General features: G+C 42.4%; 1 protein-coding gene across 5 annotated transcripts in view; it reads left to right on the top strand.

Annotated features, from left to right (window-relative positions):
* KCNMA1 (potassium calcium-activated channel subfamily M alpha 1) overlaps positions 1 to 25,405 on the top strand; it is a 1,543,535-nt gene that overhangs the window by 858,094 nt on the left and 660,036 nt on the right. For all 5 annotated transcript variants that reach the window (XM_078643370.1, XM_078643368.1, XM_078643365.1 and 2 more), the window contains exon 6: positions 14,525 to 14,600. In XM_078643370.1, the coding sequence (XP_078499496.1) occupies positions 14,525 to 14,600 (76 nt within the window). The remainder of the gene's footprint in view (positions 1 to 14,524; positions 14,601 to 25,405) is intronic.

Genomic DNA, 25,405 nt, shown 5'->3' with positions numbered 1-25,405 from the left:
GCCAGGTGACCATTTGCCTTTTACCCTGAAAAGGCGAAAAGGCTGCTAGAGGGGAGAGGCAGGAAAAGTCCAATTTTCTAAAAGTGGTATTTCCAAAATAGTCATTTAAATTCTGACTTGGCCATTAGATTGGATTTGATAGTACTATTAAGTTGAGTCCTAGAATCATGGTTCTAGTTATTCCCAAACTGAGTTTGAGCATCATAAGTTGTTATCATGTTTACCAATGCTTTAATATGGGAGAGCCAGCCTTGCAACAGTGAAAAAGGACATTGGAGATTGTTACTGCCAGGGCATGTAAAACTAAAGTACACATGTCCTACTTTTTAAATATGATGCACCCTGGCCTATGGCCATTTAGGGCCTACCTTAAGGGTGATTTATAAGTATTAACCCCTCCCACGCTTGTGACGGAACCGTTACGTCACGGCCCTCGGGTGGGCTGTGCTGGTGACGGAACGGTTCCGTCACGGCCCGCTCGCCGCGCCTGCGCGGCACGAATTCCGCGCCTGCGCTGACGTTCTAAAGAGCGGGCGGGGCCGTGACGGAACCGTTCCGTCACAAGCACAGCTCACCCGTGGGCCGTGACGGAGCGGTTCCGTCCCAAGTGCGGGATCGCCGCGCGGCCCCCGCCCGTTAGCACTGCGGCGGAATAGCCGCCGCAGTGAAAGGGTTAAAGAGGACGGTTTGGGCCTGGCGAAAGGTTAATTTTGCATGATTTAAATTTTTAGTTTTAAAACTGTACACTCAGGCTGCAGGGGGAAGCCTGGAGATATGCTTTGCATTGCCACTTTAGTGGTGTCACACTAGGTTTTGCAGTCCACTAGTGACATTTAACTTACTTGCCCTGGGAACACCCTATCATATATAGGGACTTATAGGTAAGTTAAATGTGTCAGTTAGGATTTCTAACCAATGTAACACGTTTTTAGGGGTCAAATCATATGCACTGGGACCTGGTTAGCAGGGTTCTAGTACCAAGCCCAGCAACTGTAAAACAAATGGTTACAATCATGGAAAAAATAAGCCTTGTCTTACAAACATCTGCAAGGTTACCATAACAGACTAATTATCTATTGTGGTGTGATTGAAAATGAATTCCACAGTGTGTTAAACTGAGTTACAAATCTAGGATAAAATGCATCCTGAAAAAATGGAATCCCATTCCAAACTTTCCGAATATTTGATGTTTTGCCAGTGTCAAGTAATACAAAACTCATAAAATAAAAAATGCATACACAAACATATATATACATATACTAGTATGGATTAGCACTCTTCATCCATTGGTTCGATCAAATGTTGATTCCCCCAATGAGAGCATACAGCATTGTACAATAGGTCAGCCAGCTTCACTATTGGTTGTATTGCACTTTAAGTAATCACATTTGGTGCAAAGTGCACATTCATCTAAAAAATAAGGTGCTTCAGCGCCAGGGCTGGTGGGCTAAACACTGTGATTACTCATTTCTTAATTCTTTTTTTTAAAGCATATCCCAACCATTTTTAAGAAGCAATAGTTTTACTTTTTTCCTTACTTTTAGGCCTTCTTTACAAGTTCTCTGGATTTTTATTACCCCTTCATAAATGCATTTGTGCAGGGATCACAGTTATTACTTGTTCAAAAATGTATTGCATTCGGTGATTACCTGGAGAAGTAAAGTAAGCACCCTGGATACATTTGACAGGTCAAAGCTGCCAAAATGTTCTAGCTGAAAGAGTACAGACTGGGGAATGCAGATTTTGGCATAGTAAGCACCAAAATCTACATGTCATGGACAATGTTCCCTCTAATTATTTTCCTCTGTGTGCGGCAGTGTAAGGTCTCTGTGCGCTACAGCCAAGGCTATGTGCACCAGGAACCTGACTGGGCGCCGGGGTGCAGCAACAAATATCAAGTGCAGATTGTGTGAGTATTCATGTTAATCGCAGCGCCAGTCATGAGCTGCAATTAACATGAATACTTTCTCAGAGGCACACAATATGCCGAACACAGGGACGGCCTTAGTGCTGGTGGCGGCCTGTGTAACAATGTTTGTTGGTGCCCCCCCAATGACCACCTCTGGCAGTGATTCCGTTACTATTACCCTTCAACAGTGCCCCTCAAGTCTCCACTACCATACTTTCTGAGATGCATTTAATTAGGTTTATAGCGCCACCCATACCAGTGTAGGGTGTCAGAGCACTTGACATCATACACATTACACAGAGACAATCAATCACATGTGTAAATCAGTGTACATTACATGTTACATCAGACAGAGGAATGCAAGGTGTAGGAGTCACACGTCATCCATACTGGTAGACAGTAAATCCAACCTATAAACAAGGAGCGTGTAATTTCATTAATGATCAATGTCCGTGCTGTATGCTCTTCCTCCAATCAAAGAAGATCTTAAGGGAGTCTTGTTGGTAGATATAACAGTTCCAATTTTTATTCAATCCACCAGGCGTTAAAAGTACAAATTCAAAACAATCCAGTCAGTAGTCAAATTAAATCAGACGTACAAATTCAAAATAATCGAGCCAGTAGTCAAATTAAATCAGCAGAAGCGTTTCGGCCAGTGCGGACATCATCAGGGCTCGTAACATCGTATGCCCATCCTGGTACATTCATTTGTACACTTGTACACACTGAAGTGAATGTACCAGGATAGGCATACAATGTTACAAATTGTTTAGATAATATACATATATAATATACCTTGCTGTGAAGACCTGGAACTCCCTACCTCTGCATCTCAAGCAATCACCGTCCCAGCCTCAATTCAGGAAGGATCTCAAGACCTGGCTCTTTGACTGAACTGCAGAACCCACCAGCCCCACCCCACCCCCCTCACCAGCACCTTGAGATCCTTATGGGTGATTAGTCACACTCTACAAGAACCCTGATTGAGTGATTGATTGACTTTTAAATATTCTGCTTCAAAAATAGAATAGCGTCAACAACCAATATATCAACAAGGTAATTATATACAAGTATCTGACATGTACATAACTTGAAGGTCCATAGATGTAGAGTTAAGAATAGTAAATCTAAACCTACCAATATACATTTATATCACTTGTAATTTGGTCGTCAATATTTTTGCGACAATATTCTCATAGCACAAGATTTCTGTAGTCAGTATTCTGAAATGCGACTTCTGTAACCGAGTGCACCTTGCACAGACTTTGGACAGTGTAGACAATAGGGAATACAGCCCTGGGTACATATAAAAGGTTTTATGGGTGTATGCGGCTTGTGTTTGCTCTGTAAGGCTCAAAATAGACATATGATGCTGTCCTTAAGTAACTAAGATCCTGATTTGGGGATTGGCAAAAGATTCACTATAGAATAGCCGCAGCTGCTGAAGTCCACAGTGATTACATGTCCTAAAAATCATGCTCAAATCTTCTCTAAGATTTCTAAAATGCTGGGACTTGGGGTCATATATTTTCAAAGCATTAAATAACATTAATGACTTTAGGATCTACACAAGAGCTGTTATTCCATGTTCTCGTAAGTTGAGGGCTCAGATGGAATCTTTGACACAGTCATTAATATATAGATAAGCAGAAAACACAAACCAATATTTTCATGATTCTACCTCATGAAATTTGTAAATACAGATAAAACATGTTGAAAATAATCTAACTACTTCTGCACATTTTCTCATACATGGAAAGATGAAAGGCTGAGTCAGCCTGACCAGAATTCCTGCAGTTGGCATATCGTTCTCTACAGCGGGCACTCGATTCCAATAGCTATTGCACCGCCTTCCCGAGAAGCCGGGAACTGGCAGCACGCTTGCCAGTAAAAAGGGACAACATTTTCCGTATTGATCGACCAGTAATGTGTTTTTTTCTTGCCTGTTCAACACAATTCTCTGAAGGGGATTAAGGGCTTTGAAAATAGGGTGACAGTTTAATCAGCAGGTGACCCTCTCCCACTTTGCTGCGACCAGAGAGAAACAATAAAATTGTGTTTTATTAGCACACACAGGTATTTTCTAGGCACTTACCAGCGCTGACACTAAAATAAAGGTGCCCCACTTTCATAGCGCTTTGCTGCGAACACCGAGATGCTTGTTTTTACTTCGCTAGCATCTTGTTTGCACATCCCTGCAGGCTGGGGTGTTTGAACTTTTGTTCAGCACAGTTCTGAAACCTGCCCCAACTCCTGCGTTGTTCATAGTATCCTGATGCACAGCCTCTGTGTGTTCGAGCTGTGTCTGTGTGCACATGTATAATCCCTTTACACCTATTTTTTTGTTCAGTTCCTTTACTGTGCCCTGTGAGCTCGACTCGCCCCTCTCCCCTGTAAGGCCCCGTCTCGTATGTCCAATCTATGTATGTCCGAGCCCTTTCTCATGCTCCACGTATGCCCAGTCTCACCCTGGCGTCATATGTGTAAAGCCTCTGCGAGCCTCCAATCCATCTGAAGCGTCTAGTGTGGCCTATTTCATTTATATCTGACACTTGGGAATTACATCCTCCTGCCCCCACCGTTCACCGAACCCACACACACGCCATGGCCCGTTTATATATGTGACAGGAGGCATCAACTTACATGCTTCGACGCCTCCTCAGGGGTAATAAGCGCTATATAAATGCAATTACAATACAATACTAGCTGCCAACACCAAGCACGCCATGTGCTCTTCCTTACATCAAGGGAGTAAATGTGCTGCTTCCGACAGAATACCACTTCCGTGCCTTCAAAAACATTGTTAAGCCAAAGTAAAGAAGTACAACTCCCAAACTGCACTGAGATGGCCATTTAAATCACTGGAGTGAAAGCACGATGCTGACACGGGAGATCTGGCTAAACTACCTACACCAGAGCTCAAACGTTTACCAAGCATTGGCAGTCTGGGGCGGGGTGAGGAAACTGAGGAGGGCTGCACTGTAGAACAGTGCAGAGTGCAGTGCACACAAGAATGTCTTCCCCTATCACCCCTTGGAGCTTTCTAGCCATGCCTACCCCTGCTCTGAAACTGTTTAAATAAACCTCTTCCTGATCTGTCAGAGCCCAACGGAGCAGGCAGACTTTTATTCTACTACAGCTGGCAGGCTCCTCTTGCGCCTGCCGCCCCCCCCCCCATACCCCCATCCCCCCTCCCCCTCTTTCCAGGAGCTGTCAGACACTTCTAGGAGCTGCCGTACACCGCACCGTGGGCAGAGCTAGAAGACAAAGGAAAGGAAAAAACACCCCTGTAGTCCGGTGTTTCTTGGAGCTGTAGCACTAGCAGGTGGTGATTCTGAAAGCACACATATGCTCCTAGACTTGCATTTCTTTTGGTAATAGAGCGGGTCTGATTGTGTGCTGCGCTCTATTACCAAAAGAATTGCAGCAAGTCAACAATCACACGTGTGCTTTCAGAATACCCTGAAAGTACACGTCGTGGTCCTTTAAAATTGCTGCCTTCATTCCTTAAAAGGGCGCGCTTGCAGGGCAGATTGTCTGCCTTTGTTGAAGTAATCATACTAATTGCAGCGCGATTAGCATGAACACCTTCACAAAGGCATACAATATGCCCCACCACAGCTGCGCCCTTTTAACATAACAAAGGTAGCAAGTGCAGGAGGCACTTTCTGCTGAACTCACCTCTGTGCGCTTCAAACACCCCCCCTGCGCGCTCGAGATGAGATAGGTGCGCGCGCACCCAGCCGCGCAGGTTTGAGGGAACAGTGGTCATGAACCATATTTTATCCCAAATCTCTGAATAGGTGCTATTTTTCACATCCAATAAACTTTGAACCTTGTGGTGCCAGATTTTATCTGGTGCAATAAACCTCACATCTCACACTGGGACACTCCTAATTGAAGTCTAAATCTTTCAATTTCTATTTCAAATGCTTACAAAAAACACTTTGTACGCTTACCAACGCCAGCTCTATTAGGGTTGCTTATGCTTGTTACTAGGTGGGTCGAGGATTTAAATCAGAAATAGTGTTCCGATAACCATCTTTGAACTAATGTGTTACATTTACAAGTGCAATTGGCTCCAGATTAGTGAAGAAGGTTCCAAAAAGGACCTTATTATGCCCTTAATAAACTGGAACACCTCAGAACTCTTCTTCTCTTGTTAATTCGATGAGGTAATTCTGAGTTTCTTAATAAAACTTCTTCTTTACCAGTGATGAACAATTTTTCTTGTTCCTCAACAGCATCTGATCTTATAAGGGTAAAAACAGGGTATTCCTAATTAGTCCTAAGATCTCCTTATATACACTTCAAATAGTGCTCTAACAAAAATAATATGAAGCTGCTTGAAATCAGGGGATTTGCTATGGGAAACCTTAATGTAGGATGTTTGATCAAATTTCATGCAAATATCTGGACCTTCTGAAGGACAACCCCTTATACTGAGTGTTGCCTCTATACTATCTTGGTGTATCACTACAGATGGACTGACAACAAGGCCTAGGTTTTCTGGAACAAGTGAACGCAGATTATTCATGTAATAAGACTACCCAATATTCCACAATATCTGTGTCAGAGGAGCAACCTTCTAACATATCCCTGTTAAAGCATGATAAACCATAAGCGTAATGGAGCTCGGATTACCTGTGCATCACTGAAAGACGTTGCCAAAAAAGAAAGAGTCGGACCGCTGATTAATCTATGTTAATCAGTTGATCTTGCGGAAGGGGTCCCATTTATCTGGGCTTCAATAGTAACAAATGGGTAGCCCAATTTCAGAAACCAGGTTAGGCCATTAGTGTGTGCTGTACGAGGTAGAAATGGGAATTACATTTCAGATAGATATTTGTCTTATTAGGCAAGATAGATATTTAACTAATACTCAGTAATATCTACAGTAAATCAAAGGGTAGAATACCTCAACTGATTCCCTTGGCACAAAGTATATCAGGGCAAATATTTGGATAGCATTGCCTCACATTCCACTTCCATTGGATGGATGTGTTAATTAGAGTTTCCTGATCTTCATTTTTGGAAGATGGTAGTTTGGGGGCTACCGCTGACTAGACTGGGTGTTCTGTAAGCTCTCCAAATTATTCCATAGATGTGCTACAGTGATTCATTCCAGGCTGAATACTAGACAACGCAAGATGATAACTAGATCCTTCTGTGTCACCTATATTTCATGATCTGAGAGCCCTCAGAAACTAAGAAGGGCCTTATAGATTTTATTGGTTATTCACTGAGTCATTTTAAAGTTTTGTTCAAGGGTTCACAATATCACTGAATTTTACCTTCTAGACCTTCTCTACCAAAAGTGTTGGATTATTGTGAGGATAGTATCATGCACTTTAGCATTAACTGAAAGACCAGCCTCAAAGGCTAACGTCATCCAGTATGGAAGAATAATCCTTATTACACCCCTTATTAATATTATGAAACTCCTCATAGGCGCCATCCTGTTTTGGCTCAAAAGAACCATATCACAGAGCTACAGTAAATCCCATGGCACTAGAAAGTGGAATAAGTGGAAAATGGAATATAAGATGATGTGTATATTTTATGTGGTGAGATTTTAGTTTTGCTTGCCTAAGGTTCACACCTGTTATGCGGTACTAGAACGTTGGTAACATGTCTATAAATGTACTCCGCAGACTTTCAGCCAGCGGCAGCTCTTCCATTTAAGGCAAAGGAGTGTCGGCCCGCCTGCTGCAAGCACAGCAGGTACACACAGAATATTAAAATGGTTATTACCATTTTATTATTCTCTGTGCCGCAGGCCACGCTAGCACAGGCATGATGGTGGGGGCGAGGCAGACAGATTCCTGCATATTCCAGGAAGACTGCTTCAATGGCTCAGTGTGCATGACAACATGGCCAGCTGTCTACAGCCGACCAATCTGTCATGTGCACTTCAGAGCCTGCAATCCCAGTGCAGTAAAACAGCTGACGGATTGCAGGCACATGCCCCAGCCTCGAAATGAGCGCTGCATTAGCCTTCTCCAACCAGCATCTCCAGGATTAGTTGGATTCGCATGCAGGAAGTAAATCACCTTCCTTTCTTGCTCATCGTCGACGGAAGAGGAGAAAGGCAACATATCGGTTAGTTGTACGGTGCGCCGCGCACCACCAATTTCTAAAGTTGCTAGGCACCCCTGCCTGCTTGCAGCGTTAGGACTTCCAGCATTATTATTGGCAGGATTGAACTCAGGGAGAATATTAATAGCTGTGGTTATATCCATCTATGACTCATGCTCATCCAGTAACGAGGACATTTAAGTTAGAGGGGAGTTAAGTCTTTTTTGAGTTATTACCAGGATGAGAGCATGAGTTGTCCTTCCTTTTGCTCATGATCAATTAGTGTTTAAGTAAAAACTTCCCAGACCTAAAGAAACGGTCAATAGACAATTTCTGAAATACATTAGTTGCTTGTAGATTATCCAATGAACTAACTCTGTGAAAGCATGGCAAAGACTCCTTTAGGCTTTGATGGTAACAGACAGATTCTTCATTGGCCTGGCCTTTACCCAGGCCTTTACCCAGGCTGAGCCAGCAGATTGCTCAGCACTGGCAAATGATATACTTATGGCAACACCCTTACTGAAATCATGGGTGGGAACAGAGACATATGAAAATGCTTTTTGCAGATCTTGTGAGACATCAATCCTTCACCCTGTGGAGGGACAGACGGAAAGTGGGCGGATAGAAGGACTAATCAGGCAAAAAGATGAAGACTTCCAGAATCCAGAGATCTAAACCTTTCTGGCTGGCTGGCTGGCTTAGGTGGAGAAAGTGAAGGTGCTGGGGTAGGGGAAGAGCACTAAAGTAGTCAGAGCAGAATAGACAGGACACTAGATTACGTAAAGGGGCGAGCCGCAAGCGACTGCTGAGTGAAGAGAGGCTCATGGGAACTCTAGACGAGCAGTGGCTTAATATAAAATTATGGGCCCCCTTGCAGAATGTGAAACGTGTCCCCCAAGTCTCCCATATTTTACAGATATTCATTGGCCTTGGGGTGAAATTGGTTCCCGCTGAAGAGCTGGGGTGGCGCTGTGGGGTTGTCTTACACCCCAGTGGACAGTGGACGAGGTTGCTATTGGTTTGATGACGCCCTTTGGGGCTAAGTCGCGCTATATAAATCTGGCTTCATTCATTCATTCATGATTTGTGCCAGAACTAGGTAGATGTAACAAGGGATGAGACTTCAGATGAGAGACTAGAGAACAGTTTAAAATAGAAGTTGGGTAAAGAGAATCAAACTCCCAACATCTTCAGTGAAATATTGCATTTTACTTCTTGAGGTGTGTTAAACCACAGTACACATTCGTAGTAGAATACAAAAGTAGTGACAGAAAAGATCATCAGGATGTAAAATGAAGAAATTACAGATTATCATGGAAAGGTTGTGGTGGACAAGCCCTAAACAAAGGGAATGCAATTGAGAGATTGATAGAGGTAGATTTTCAGTTTCTGGCAGAAATATGAGAGCGTGTGGTGGTGAGACAGAACGTTACATTGTGCAGGCAAAAATAATCCGGAGAGCAGAAACTGAAGGAGGTACTCCTGTGTGTGTGTGTGTGGGTGTGTGGGTGCGTGTGCTGTAAATGGGTGTGTTTTGGGGGAAATGGGTGCGTATGAAATAAATTCATTTGAATGTGAAAATAAATAAAATGTCTTGCTTTCTTAATTTTTTGGGGGGTAAACAAGAAGCCTTTTTCAATGTGGATATTTCAACTGGCTTTTTGGAAATTTTACCGGAGCATGTACGTTTAAAAATATATTCAAACAATATAATTTAGGACAGCTAAATTCAAATGCATTCTTTTGATAAGAAATAGGCATGTCCAGAAAGGACATGTAGAGCGGGAGTGCAGGGCCAACAGCAGAAGAGATGAGTTAGAAATTGTGATGAAGACAAGGCAAGAAAGTGTGACGTAAAAGGCACGGGTGAAACCAGACTGCGCAGAGATATCAAGAGGGGACGGGGTATGCAGATGAACCGTGTGGTCACCCTATCATGTTAAGCTAGGAGAGTAACTGCCAATACACCACCCTGCACGACAGATAAATATCCATCTTAAGTGGACAATGCAACATTCAAAACCATTATATACCTAAACTGGAAAGGAGAAGATGAAAAGAGGGAAATTCTTGAAGCTGAGGCTGACCATACTCTGCGCCTAGAAAAAAGCAGATCAGCCTCACTCCACGACCCCTTCACTTCAGACAGAAGCTGAAACGTCATCCAAAGACAGAACATATCATTCTCCATCTATAAAAAATCCTCTCCCCTCTCCCTGTTTTTCCCCCACAGTATTATATTATCCTACTTTGAGGGTCGCATGCATGAAGACTTCTGTAAGAGCCTAGACACCCTTGGGCATTCGTGCACTATATAAATCTTTCAAACAAATCAAATCAAAGGGTTGTCACTGATCTCTTCTGTGATGTGCATGTCAGGACATTGATGGATAGAGGGGACAGCCAGGCACAGAATCTGATTGGTTGTGCTCTCTTTGCTGGATCTCGGGTCCCAGCGGACTACAATATCCATTTCATGAATCTTTGTTTGAGTTCATGGTCACAGGTGTGAATCCTAGTGGGTTCCTCATCCTTTCAAGTTCAATAACATGAGTACCATGGAGATGGTTAAGAGTAAACAACTGGTATTCAGCATCAAGATGCCTCGAGGGGTCAATGTAGGCTTTGCAAAGAGGTCACGTGATTGTAGTGACTCAAAGGATCATATAATTTCTCTGCATTTTGATCAACTACACAGGTGCTGTAAAATAGAGGTAAACATAGGACATTGGATATGCATAAGTACCCTTTTCTGGACAATTACAAGATTCGAACACCCGCAAGAATGGAGCCTATGTAAGCTTTGTTTTTTTTGGTCCTGTGCGTAAGTGTAGAAACATCTACTTTGACCTTTAAATCAATGATTTGTCTGTTAAAGATATTCCTTATACCTCTCTTGTTCCTTTCATGAGACATCTAGATTTTTTGGACTCTTATATTCGTGCAGTATATTCAAACTATGACTCCAGACAACCCTGACATTCACCAAGATCTATGAGGACTGAAATGCCCCAAACGTGTGCTTTCTTCTATAGACTGATCAGCGATCTTATTAATTTAATGGGATCCCTCCTGTTTAGTCCTGGTAATTTTTTTAACACATGAATGTAATCTTGATTAATTTCTGATTTTAGGGCTTTGCATATTTCCCCCTTTTTTTTAAAGTTTTTGCTTTTTTATATTCTTGGTTTGAGTAGAACATGTCTTGTAGGAAACAGAGTTTTGTAATAGCCGCAAGATGGATTCTGCTTAAATAAGCTTCCCTCTGGTATCTTGTGTAACTTTTATTTTGCAAGGTATAACATGGCATTCAATTTTCATGCAATATTCGACCAAGTGCTGTTCCCAATATGCATTTGTTTACACATCATTTTTGCAACACTATGTGTATTTTGTGAAGGACAAAATACAATTTGGCTGCCTTATTTTAGTAGGAGAATGTTTAGAAAAACCTGTAATATCACATTCTAATTTTATGTTGTTTTTATTTTAGATTAGGTTGTTCATAGTAATGATTTTTTGTTTGTTTTCTAAGCTCCTCCTGATAGTCAAAGGTGCCTGAGAATTTATGGTCTGATAGAACCGTTAAACCACAGACCGAGAATATGTCTTCTTTAAGTCTGATAGACAGTACCTCTGCACTGGAAGGGTAGAGCAACACCAGGCTCACTTTTTTCTAGATATAATGTGTAGATCAGTGGTTCCTAATCTTTTGACTTCCGTGAACACCCTACTTAATCAATATCCTGGTTTAAGCAATTTCGATGGTTTGAACCTCAAGAAAATACACAAAAATACAGAAACAAGCATTCATCTAACAAATACACAAATGATTAAATAGTTTATTTAATTCAGAAAAAAAATCTACATTTTCGTTTTAATGGGAAGGTTGAAGTTTTTCTAAATTCGGCTGAGGCTACCCATTTTCCATACTATAATCTGTTTAATGCATTTGCCCTGCTCCCACAAATCAATCTTAGGGTACCAACTTAATTTTAGCTCCCAATTTCGAATTCCTGTGGACCGTTTTAAAATTTTCAGTTTTCAGTTTTGCTTCTTTATTTATTTACACTTTAATTTTTTTATTTTTTATTTTACAGAGTTTTATATAGCGCGAACTTGACAACAGGATGTGGGAGCACACCGCTGACCTCTCAAGCAAGGTTCGCCTCGGCATTCTGGGAAATGCAGTCTCTTGTAGCTCACTCCGATATTTTCGAGTATTTCGCCATGGTTGGCGCAGATAGTGCTAATCTCTAGACACGTGTTTCTGGTTTATTAACTGTCATCAGTAGAGAATACAGTCTTGTATTTTGGGGTTTGCTGAGTAGGCTGCCAAACATCATATCAGGTCCAGTACCTCTCACTGGCGCGCAGGTGCTTCATCCACGAGCTCGTCAACTCAATGACTCACTGGAGTACTTTAAATAGACAACAGGATGTGGGAGCACACCGCTGACCTCTCAGGCAAGGTTCGCCCCTGGCATTCTGGGAAATGCAGTCTTTTGTAGCTCGCTCCAATATTTTGAGTATTTCTCCAAGGTTGGGGCAGATAGTGCTGATCTCTAGCCACGTGTTTCTGGTTTATTAACCGTCATCAGTAGAGAATACAGACTTGTATTTTGGGGTTTGCGGAGCAGGCTGCCAAACATTATATCAGGTTCGGTGCCTCACACTGGCGCGCAGGTGCTTCATTCACGAGCTCGTCAGCTCAATGACTCACGGGAGTACTTTCAATAGACAACAGGATGTGGGAGCACACCGCTGACCTCTCATGCAAGGTTCACCCCTGGCATTCTGGGAAATGCAGTCTCTTGTAGCTCGCTCTGATATTTTCGAGTATTTCGCCAAGGTTGGCGCAGATAGTGCTGATCTATAGACACACGTTTCTGGTTTATTAACCGTCATCAGTAGAGAATACAGTCTTGTATTTTGGGGTTTGCTGAGTAGGCTGCCAAACATTATATCAGGTCCGGTACCTCTCACTGACGCGCGGGTGCTTCATCCACGAGCTCGTCAGCTCAGTGACTCACAGGAGTACTTTAAATAGACAACAGGATGTGGGAGCACACCGCTGACCTCTCAGGCAAGGTTCGCCCCTGGCATTCTGGGAAATGCAGTCTCTTGTACCTCGCTCCGATATTTTCGAGTATTTCGCCAAGGTTGGGGCAGATAGTGCTGATCTCTAAACACGTGTTTCTGGTTTATTAACCATCATCGGTAGAGAATACAGCCTTGTATTTTGGGGTTTGCTGAGTAGGCTGCCAAACATTATATCAGGTCCGGTACCTCTCACTGGCGCGCGGGTGCTTCATCCACGAGCTCGTCAGCTCAGTGACTCACAGGAGTACTTTAAATAGACAACAGGATGTGGGAGCACACCGCTGACCTCTCAGGCAAGGTTCGCCCCTGGCATTCTGGGAAATGCAGTCTCTTGTAGCTCGCTCCGATATTTTTTTGTATTTTGCCAAGGTTGGCGCAGATAGTGCTGATCTCTAGACACGTGTTTCTGGTTTATTAACCGTCATCAGTAGAGAATACAGTCTAGTGTAAACTAATGACTGTCTCTGAGCAACTCTGTATGGTATACCTAAATAATATATTTCATGAAATTGTAATTCTACCTTGCAGTGCAGTGTACATCATTGCATGGGTATACCTGCTTATATCTGCTCCAAAGCAAACTCCTGGCATATGTATAACACTTTGGGGCATATTTTCAACGGGATAACGCAACCAGAACGTTATTTGTAGTGACGTTCTGGTGGCTATATACCTTATGCCCTATTTACAAAGAGGTGGTAGGCCACTTAACGAGGCTTAATGCCACCTTGTAAATAAGGCCTCTTTTCACGCTTCACTTAACGCGAAAGGGGCGTGCAATAGGTGTTGCAGTGGGCATTCCACCACACCACCCATTGCTTTTTGACGCTGCCCCATATTTACAAGGCTGGGGCAGCTCCAAAAACGAAGACCAGGTTCTTAGTCTGGCAATACGAGGAGAATTTATTAGTGTATCCCCGTTTTTTGCTGTTTCCATATGTGTTGCATTCTGCAGCACACATAGGAAGAGCAAATTGCCTTTCAAGATTGTTTATGTGCAGGAAGGTGGCTCTTCCAGCACATAAACAATCACCCCTGCAGTGTAGCCACCCTTGCAAAATGGTGCAAGTGTGCCTGCATTGGCGCTAGGTAGCTTTATTATCGCCAGCACAAGGGGAGACCCAGGGGTGTGCCATATTTTTCTAGATATGGTGCATCCCTGTGTTTTTTAGGAACGTCAGAGCATGAAGTTACTAATTTTGGCATAACACTGTGCTCTGAGATTTTGTTGTAAATATCCCCCAATAAATTAAGTTGTAGAATCTCAGGTATTCGTTATCTAAAACTGTATGTTTGTCTTTGTTTGTCTCTCAGATCTCTCTACATCGCTCATGGCAATATTCGTGCTGTATAAAATATGTAATCAATACAATTTTAAAATGTAATTGTTGAGAAGCCCCTCAAAGATAACCCAGTGTTGTTTTTATGCAGGTTTGCGGTTTCTCCGAGCGCTTCGCCTAATACAGTTTTCCGAAATCTTGCAATTCCTGAACATCTTGAAAACAAGGTAAGGATAATGCCTCTGGCATGCGCACAAACACAGAAAATCCTGCTATTCCATTTCTCTAAAAATATCCTTTAATACCCTTGTACTCTCTCCACATACACTGCAGGGGTTGGCGGTGCTGGAAGAGCAAGATATGAGGTCACTGCTATGAACAGTAGCGGTCAGTGGTGGGAGTACTGCCGGGCGGTGACGTGGGGTGGGGGAGGGGCAGGGTGGGGGTAGTAAACTACGGAATACGGCCAAATACAGGTAAGTAAACATATAAATAAATAAAACGAATTTACCTGTATTTGGCTGTATTCCGTAGTTTACTACCCCCTCCCCGTCTCACCGCACTCCCTCCACGAGCCGCTACTGGCTATGAATGAATGTGGGAATGCATGAATTATATGTTAGAACACATTAATGCATGTATGAATAGATGCAGGAACACTCGAATGGCTACATTTCTCTGTGTGTAAATATTAAGGTAGGTATTCATTAATATGTGGCAAACTTTGAACATATGAGCATCTCTACAACGGACTGCGATCATGTAGTCAGTCAATAAGTGCATGAGTACACAAATGAAGTTTAGATGCTATTGCTGACCTGACGCCACACTGCGTCTACGCCCCTGCAATTTTTGTGTTCACACAGGTGTAATCTTATGTAGCTCACGATTGTTGGTTTTTGTCTTTCATGTATTTCAAGGAATGTTTGTATTTCCCTGGGATAACATTGTCTCCTAATTTTCACTCACTGGAGAATGAGCAAAAACTGTCTGCCAGGAAATGTGAAACATGGCCACAAGACTTTTTGTACTTGAACCGGTCTCCTGACAATATATGAGGAACCAGAGGGTACCACAAAATGTCCTCACCTACAATTTTCACACTAATGGTTGAAGAAATGTATTCTGCATAATATTCTTGTTTCATGAAGTTTGCAAATAATATACAAAGAACACATTTCTCCCACCACTAAATGTGTGTCCACTCAAAGGATGACCCACAGATGGAAAAGCTTGTTTAGCTGTGGATCTTCTGGTACTGACATCAAGCAGCAGGATGTGGCCACCACTTTAAACCTATGCCTTCAAAATTAAATTTCTCTTAGTCATTTTCCTGGCAGCAGCGATAAATGCTTAACTTGAAGACATGGAATCGATAGAGAATATCCTAACTATTTTTCTAGTTTCAAGAGTGTAAATCTTTAGTCTTTTATCTAAATTCCAGCTAATCCTAGTCTGCCCAGGCAGAGTTTGTACCGCTCAAACACGTGTATAACACAACCTTAAACTTCCCATTCAGTCCTTGTTCTTATCCTTTTGAGAGGGATCCCAAGAAGTGCTTCATGGCTCCTGCAGGTACTTATAATTCAGTAGCCTATTAGGAGGCTCCACATCTCTAATTAATGCACATCTCTCAGTCTGCCAGTAGAGCTTCAGATCTGCTCTCGGTTCGTATCTGAGTTCTAAATTGTAAAATATCGAGTTATTTGGTATCAGAACAGCTGCTGCCCATGCAGGTAAGAGCAGTAGGGCAGTGAGGCCGGGTGGGGGGATGGGGGAGAATTTCAACAGACGACGACGAGGGAAAAATTATTATTTATTTAATTTTGCCTCAAGGTCGTCTGTCGAATCCCCCCCACAACCCAGCCCCACCGGTCTTACCTGCAAGAGCAACAGCTGTATCAGAATTGTCCCAGTCTGGAAATTTGCACCATCCTGCCCACATAATGCCTTACTGTTAACATTTCCCAAACCAAATCAACACCCATTCCCTGTGACCAGGCCTTTTCATGCTCCAGGTTGGACATTAGACCTCATCCCAAGTGTCACTGAGGAGTTGGGTGGAAATCACATCCTGGCAAGCAACATTTGTGGATCGCTTAAGGTCATTATATGCATTCAATTTCAATTTTTGCACTGAGAAATTGGGAATAGAATGATAATACAGTCTTTGCAATGGTATCTATTTCTAATTCTGTAAAGCAATAAAGCACTGTTCCACCCTACTCCGTGACCGTATTAAACGTTCTTCAGAAGCACTATGGCCCACATGCATCATTGTGACATTTTGCACTTCCTAATTTGCGAAAAATAAGGAATCGCAAATTAAGAAGTGCAAAATGCTATGCATCATTATTTTCGGTATTCATTTGTGATTCGGTAAAAATCGCAATTTTTACCGAATCCCAAATGAATACCGAATTCTTAAGTTAATTTTCGCAATTCCCATTGATTCCTATGGGCCAAAAGGCCCATAGGAGTCAATGGGAATTGCGAGTGGCACTTAGAAAATTTCATGGGTGCAGGGGGGGGTCCAAAGGACCCCCCCATGCACCCCTGAAATGTATTTTTCGCATCATGTTTCACACACACATGTCCTAAGGACATGTGTGTGTGAAACATGAATGTTGAAAAAAAAACATTTTAAGCATTTTAAACACTTTTTCCAAATTTACCGAGTGGTTCAACCACTCGGTAAATTTGGAACCCTAATTGCGAATTTCCACTTGTCAAAGTAATGATGCATTGCTTTTAAGAAGTCGCACATCTGCGACTTCTTAAAAGCACCCGCAATTTTAGAACTCGCAAAAATATTACGAATTCTAAAATTGCTACATGCATCCCAAAAAGCACTTTTGCATTCGCAAACGGCCGATTTTAAGGAATCGCACCGTTTGCGACTACAAAAATGCTTGATGCATGTGGGCATTAATCCCTTGGACACTGAGCAAATTAAGGACTTTTGCAAATGAATAAAAAAAATCTGATGTTTTTTGTTTGCCATTGTCTCTTGCCCAGCAAGGCCTGCAGTACAATCTATTTGACTGCGTTATCCACCTTCATACGTTTCCCTAACCAGGAATTTTGTGTTTAAGTCATCATTAGTGGTGCATCTTCTAAAAGCACTGCTCTATTTATTTCCTCTCTTTCCATTTTTTGTTTCTTGGGCATTTCCGATTGCTGCACATTTGATCGGTTTGACTTGTTGGCTTTAAAGTGCATCTTCTTGGTGGCAATCACTTCACCCTGAAGGAATGGTGAGCTTCAAGCGCTGTTGGTGCAACTGCCATTTACGATGTTCACTTGGGATAAACTGGTTCTTTGAAATTGTCCATCTTTCATACACATTTTTTTTTCTGCCTTTCATATAGGCCACTACATCACCCTTCCTTCCCTATTCTCTTCTCTTCATCCCACCAAAGAGGAAGATTGTACAGACTAGGGGCCAGATGTAGGAGAGGAAATATCGGTCGGTAACGGACGATTTCGTCCGTTACCGACCGGTATTTAGGATTCGGCATGTATGGACCAGCATTTTACAGAATCGGTAAATTTACCGATTCGGTAAATTTACCGATTCTGTAAAATACCGAATCGGTAATTTTACCGATTCGGTAATTCCACATGTAGGTGACACTCCTGAGAGTGCCACAGGCCCTTAAGAGTCGGTATTTTACCACCCAATCCTATTGGGTGGTAAAATACCGAATTCAGGTGTGCATACACATCTGTGCATGCACACCTGTGCCATGTGACACACAGACATGCCCTTAGGGCATGTATGTGTGCCACATGACACACATGCCTGTATTTGGGGTGCTAGAGGGTGTCAAAGTGACACCCCCTGCACCTTTGCAGGATTCGGTATTTACCGATTTGGTAAATTCCGAATCGGTATTGCCCATTGATTCCTATGGGCTTCAAGGCCCATAGGAATCAAAGGGCAATACCGATTCGGTATTTACCGAATCGGTAAATACCGAATGTTACCGATTCGGTAATTCAAATTTAAGAATTACCTACATCTCCCACCTTCATATTTACCGATTCATAAATACCGAATCGGTAAAATTCTGTATTTATGAATCGATAAATAGGAATTACCTACATCTGGCCCCTGATCCCAGGCGTGTGTCTTACTGTGTTGACAGCACTTGACAGACAGAGTGGATGACCAGGTCTTTGTGGGCTTCATCAATACCAAGAATGGCAAAATGGTTACCAAATACCTCATTTCACATTGGGTTCCTCTTTGTGTTAAGTCTGCTGTGCCATGACTAAGTAATAATTTGTGCACATGTTACCAGGACAATTAGGCGTACACGATTTTCACCAGAGGTGTTCCAGTGGTTTACATCCGATGGATGGCCACCAGTCATCGTTCCATATATTTACCTACGTTTTTCTCACATTCCAGGCTCGCAGTGATGGATACTTTACCAGGGCTGTGTTACATAAGTTCTTTCTTAAATCAGTCTTTCTCAAACCACCCTCCCAGGGAGTATTGCTTTGGGACTCATTGTTAAAGTGAGGAATCTATGGAAAGTAATATCCATTAGTAGAAAAACGATTTTTGGTAAGAATACTTCTGGTGGATACTATGGGCCTGATTTAGACCCTGGCAGACTGCCCAGCAAGGTAGATGAGGTCATCTCTTTCATCAACCCGGCAGGACCTGTGGTGATTTCTGTGCCTTCAAAAGAGACCCCAACTCAGCACTGAATGTTTGGTGGAATGTTCGCCATCTTATAGATTGCCAATGAACATATTTAGTTTTTAGAGAAACAAACTCCCAAAGAGGGGGTTTGTTTCTGGAAAAAAGCTAATGGCCCTCATGCCCTCGGATCTTTCTCCAAGAATGTGCATTATAATTGTTTTTGTTTGTGACCGCCATTGTTTATCTGTCAATGACTGTCAGAATGAAAAGGATAACAGACTAACGGCTCCTAATAGGGTGGGCGAGCAGTCCAATGCCCTTACTCCAATGGCGCCTTTTCCATTGCAGTAAAACTGACAGTGTGCAGCCCTCAAAATAAAGCGAGTGGACCGAGGGTTTGGTGGTAGGGTACTGTGTCGCGTTTTTGACAGAGTACCCTATTTGGCAAAATTCTAAATCAGGCCCTATATCTTTCTGCAGATTCCTCAATGCTCTCAGCTCATTACCTGTACCTCTGATGTCCCCAAAAGTAAGGGCGCTTGCCTCCCAGTGCTGCTATATGTGGATGATGCCATCCTAAAAGCGCGCACATCCAGGGTCTTGCGCCAGTTAATCCATTCCTATATATACATTTTATGGCTAATCTTGACTAATCACACAAGATGATGGACGGAATGTTGCATAATGGCAAAACATTCACCCCCAGTCACAGATCTGGGTTTAATCCATCGTTAATTTGCTCACCAAGCCACCCCAGTTCAGACATGGCCATATGCAAATCAGTCTTGGCTCTGTGCCTCATGGGAACAGTCCAGCCCGAACTGCCAAGCCATGTCTTCCTTGGACCGGAATCAAGCATCCTAGGACCGGTTTCTGGCTATCAGCCGTCTTCAGCCAGGATAGCTTGACTTCAGTGGCATAGTGAGCACGGGACCCACACCTGGGCATACCCTTCCCACATAGGGTGAACAGCAAAACACACAAGATGATGGACGGAATGTTGCACAATAGCAAAACATTCACCCCCAGTCACAGATCTGGGTTTAATCCATCCTTATTTTGCTCACCAAGCCACCCCAGTTCAGACATGGCCATATGCAAATCAGTCTTTCCCTGTGCCTCATGGGAACAGTCCAGCCCGAACTGCCAAGCCATTGTGCAACATTCCGTCCATCATCTTGTGTGTTTTAATCTTGACTAATCCACACATTTTCAAAAGTCATTTATCATGGGGCGTGACCCTAAGTGTATCCATCTCCCAAGCTTTGCAGTCGGTCCCAACCATCTATTATGCACTGGCACTTTCTCTTATTTGGGGGTCACCTTTAGCTCCAGTGGTTTCTGGACCCCTAACATAGAAAGAGCGTACGGTCAAGCTGTCCCCAGAAGTTGGCTCACTTCTGAACCTTCCATTTCCTATGGGTGGCAGGCTGCTTGCCCCCCTCCTTAAGATATGTGCTGCCCAATGTGCCCCGGTAGCTACCTATGAGACTGAGATTTGGGGTATCACTGACTGTTGGGTCCTGAAGGTCAAAGAAAATAATTTCTGCTGGAAAATTCTGTCCGCTCCCCTATCCACCTATCATTATATTTGCCACAAGGAGTTGGGTTTAACTTACCTGAGTGACTTCATACGATCCCGCCCTCCCCTATTGTGGTTATCTATATGGCGAACAGAGGAGGCATCATCACCAGTGACATCATTTGCGACTGCTTGGCTTGTGACAGAGGCCTTTCCCTGCCGTGGTTGGCTTATGTAAACAATTTGTTTGCAGGGATTGGTTTAATACAAATCTTTTCCAACACAGCTGATCGTGCCCCTCCCTCACCCCCAGGTAGGAGCAATCCAAGCTTTACTATTGGTCCAAGCCAAAGGAAACAGACTAAGGGGCAGATTTACAAGCCCATTGTGCCTCCTTGCACCGCCATTGTTTCACTTGTTTCGACGCAACGGTGGCACAAACAATGCAGTCTATTGTAAAGCCTTGTGTTACATTATACCTGCGTCAGGTATAATGTATGCAGGATGCGCGTTCCCCCGCAGGAAGACCTCGTAAAAGTGATGCAGTGAACTCTGCAAGATTTCACTGCGCCACTTTTAAGACGCCACTGCATCAAAACCATGCGCCTGCTTGAAGCAGGCCTGAGGAGTGACGCAGTACAGTAAGTATAGGCCTCAAAATATATTGCTGGACTTGCATCGTTCTTGCGACACAACTTCAGCAACGTTTGACTTTTGGGCCAACAGATGCGTCTTGTGTTAATCCTTGAGCGTTAACCCTTGAGTGTTATTTTGACAATTCACAACAATTTGGAAGCATGTCTACAAATGTAACTGATTTCCCTAGAATCAATGGATGTTGAACTAACTTTGGTACTGAATCCTGGTTCCCTAGACTTAAAGTCGCCAGCACAACCCACCAAAAAGTCAACTTGTGACCCCCATATAAATATTTGGGCATGTGGTTTGATAGTAGATTAAATTGGAAAGACCACATACAGACCTTAAAAGCGAGGTCACTTTCCACAGTCTGGGGCCTTAAACAATTTAAACAGAAGTATGGAGGCCCATCGTTGCGACCAATACTTTCAGCTTTTAATGCATCTGTCCAAACACAATTTTCATATGGCGTCGAGGTTTTATTCATGGGGGTAATCCGGTTGGAACCAAGAGGAGGGTAAATGTGTGAAGCAGCTTCTCGCCCTCCCATCATCAACTATGTTACAGGCTCTGCGAGTAGAATGTCATCTCACAGCCTGGAACTATCGTGGAATGCAAGCAACATTTAATTTCTGTAAAAGAGTGAATGGGGAAGGCCCCCCAAATTAGCATATCTGTGTAAGAAAGAAATAGAGACCAGCGATCTCAAATGGGCGGTTCAAGCAAGGAATAAACTAGACAAGTTATGTGTTAAACTTACTTTAGAGCAAGACCATTGGAAATCAGGGCAGCAGATCCCTAAGCGGGAGTTACGGGCCATTATTAACGCAAAGGCACGAGAAGAAGATTTATGCTATTTGAAGAGCAAATCTTCGGCCCGATTTTTGATAAATGGATGGGTTAATGACGACATTTTCCCCTATATGGAAGCTATGCCTAACCCAAAGCTCAGAAATATAATATTAAAATTTAGAGTCGGCCTGAACCCAAGTAACATTAATGGGAAGGTAAAATCACTTTTGTCGAACGACCAAGGCCTGTGCTCTTGTGGTCTACAAGTAAAATGTAGTAGTGAACATATTTTGCTGGATTGTTTGTACTTTTTAGAAGAACGTAAAAAAATGCTAAAACCTATATTTATTGTATATAAAAGTTTTAGTAGAGACCAAGCACTTAGCTTATTGACAAATATGAGATTTTTAAATGTGGCATGTGCAATAGGAAGATTTTTAATTGCTATACTGGAGTCACTGAAGGAAATGGCATATGTTGGAATGAGCATATGGTGAAAATGTATTCTTACCTATAATCTGTGGATTATGTAAGATTTCACAACTGTATAGCTAATGTATAAGCAACTCCTTGCCTTGGTGAAGAACTAAGAGATATTATATGTGGGTCCTTTATTGTTTATTTTAGCAGGTTTTTTACTGTGAAGTATACTGTTTTAGGGTAAAACCTTTGGGATAAATCATGTTTTAATTGTTTGTAAAGTGCTATTTTTTATGGTTAAATATGCCAAATAAAAATATTCAAATGAAGGGACCCACAGTTTGGGAAGCACTGGTCTAAGCAGCAGCGGCTCCTCCGCAATGGTGGAGGAGTGTCGCCCCATTGGCTCAGAGCCAACAACTGAAGAAAAAAAGGATATTTTAAAAAATTTTATTTTTCGGCTGCTGGCTGGGCCATAATGTGCAGGGAAGGTCGGGCCTGGCCATGGGAGGAGAGAGAAGGAGAGGTAGATACAAAAATGTACACTTCCATTGTACATATTTTTACATTTTGTTGGAATTCATAAATCACTTCTGGAGTACACCCGAAAAATTGAGCAACTCCATTTCCAGGTACACTCCTGATAAAGTCATGTGATGTTTCCTTGTGTTACTATTTGTGCAAGGCTAAATTGTATGCACTGTACAATTCCACATTGGGGAATGGCAGTTCTGTGGTAAAACTGCACATTATTTATTTTAGGGAAAATGTTTTTCCCATTGAGAAAACTTTTTCTCTACACCCTGTTTTCAGCCTGGGAATAGATTTTTTTCAGGTTTTGACTAGTGTAAATCTGCAACTATTTCACGCGTGAGTAAGGAACAAGTTTGTTAATGCTCAAAAACAACAGCACTTTTATATCAGCTTTACTAAAAGTCAGGTAGCACAGCACTGCCACAAAAATAGCAGTGTTGCATTGTGCTAACTATAAGAACTGGTGTAGGGCCAGCTCCACCAAATGTCTTGTGCCAGAGGTGTCATCGGCAGTGCTTGCTCGAAAAAACCTGTTTGCGTGTCCCAAAGCATCATGCTAATATGATATGGTTAGCCAACCATGTCTAGTGTGAGATTTGTACCTGAGGTACACCTTCCAGTACACATTTTATTTTCTAAGATTTTACGGTTCAAAGTAAAGATGATGCAAGATTAAGATGTGTGATGTTGCATAAACCAAATTTTGTTTGTAGGGATGTTACCCAATATTACCCCTTTGATTGTGCCTTCTTTCTCTTGACATAGAGAAATGACCCAAAGTCAGATCAGGCCAATTTATGTGATATATCTTAATCCGAAATCCTTTCTGCAGTTCAATCCCTGGAGCTACCATTTCCATACAATAAAGGGGGCATCGGTCCTTCGAGATGCTAAGTGATTCTGGAGCTGCACAATCAGAAGCTTCCTCAGAGCAAAGTAGTTTTTGAGCAGAAAAGTTGACTGATGCTGCTCTCTGCGGCCACATGTATGACCACTTCATTTTGCGAGTTCCTAATTGTGACTTGTTGCGACTGGCAATAAGGACGTCACAAAATGCAATATACTAATGTGTCTTAGACACATTTAGTGACTCCTAATGGGGTCACAATTGACCTACCTCATCAATAATTCATGAGATAGGTCGCAATTCGCGACCCCATGGGAATTGCTTAAAACACAGGGATGTTGGCATGCTGGGGATAGGAGACCACCATGTATGTGTTTGCTTTAAAATAGAGCTGTGTTTGTATTTTTTAAATGCAGCCCTTTTCCTTAAGGGTAAACAGAATGCATGTATAAAAGAAAAATGAAAAGTTTCAGTTTCATTTTTTATGAGTAGGCAGTGGTCCTGCTCTTAAAAAACTTTTTACAACATTCCTGTTTGCTACTAGCTTACCACCTACTTAAAGTAGGCGGTACACTGTGAATGTTTTGCCACCACATTTTGGTCGCAAAACATTCATACATCACCCTGTGACTCGCTTTAAGGAAGGGCCACCCTTGATACACCCCTTCCTAATACCAACTCACAAACCCTTGTCTGCGAATCTGTAGTAGATTACTGACTCGCACAAAAGGTTTAGTACATGTCAAAAGGCTATTTAGGGGTTGCAAACAGCCTGATTCTCCATTCGCGACCACTAAAACCTTTTGTACTATCATAGTGTCATGACAGTGCAGGCACAAAGGAATAATACATCAGGGCTATGGTTTTTGAAAGTAGAATAGTAACATAACCTTGATGGTTATGATAAAGTGATTAATGTGGTCAGACTACCAGCAACGATTATGTATTTTCTAATACCAATATCGGAAAATTAAAACATTGAAAAAAGGGATATTTAGGGTGAGGAAGGGGCGCAGGATTGGATTCCCATTCAAATACATTCAAGCTGTTAAAAGAAATGTTTGGGTAAGTTAAAAAAAATAAAAAACAATTATTTATGCTTCTAAGTTTTCAAATAGTGACTTTGTATTGGCAGCAGCAAACTAAATTTACCATTCTTTTGTGTAAAATGTTGTATATTGCACTGGGCCTTTTCAGACAGTTCACGTAGACTTGCAAAAATTACGTTTAGAAAGGTCCAAATGCATTCACATTTGGAGGCCAACAGCACATGGCTTCACAGTCTCACAGGGAGTGGTGTCTCCTAGGATGAGAAAAGGGAGTCTCCAGCCTTTAACAGCCTTGTGACCCCTATCATTGTCTCTGTCCCCCAAAAGCTGCTGAGCTAAACCAACGTGTAGGCATTGCATGATGCACAGCTTAAGTGTAAACCCCATCGAAGTCTAGGTGTTTGCTGTTCTTTAACCAGCGTGATTGGACATATTTAGTGTATGCAACGGGCATGCACTAAATATGTACCTACATATTGCGCACACAACTCATTAAGCGATGGTTAGGAGATAGTATATTACCTATTCATGTACATACATATTGTGCTTGCAGAACAATGTGCTATTCATGC

This window comes from Lissotriton helveticus, chromosome 5_1 (assembly GCF_964261635.1).
Source record: "Lissotriton helveticus chromosome 5_1, aLisHel1.1, whole genome shotgun sequence".
NCBI classification, from domain to species: Eukaryota; Metazoa; Chordata; class Amphibia; order Caudata; family Salamandridae; genus Lissotriton; species Lissotriton helveticus.
This window is presented reverse-complemented; position numbering and strand designations above follow the sequence as displayed.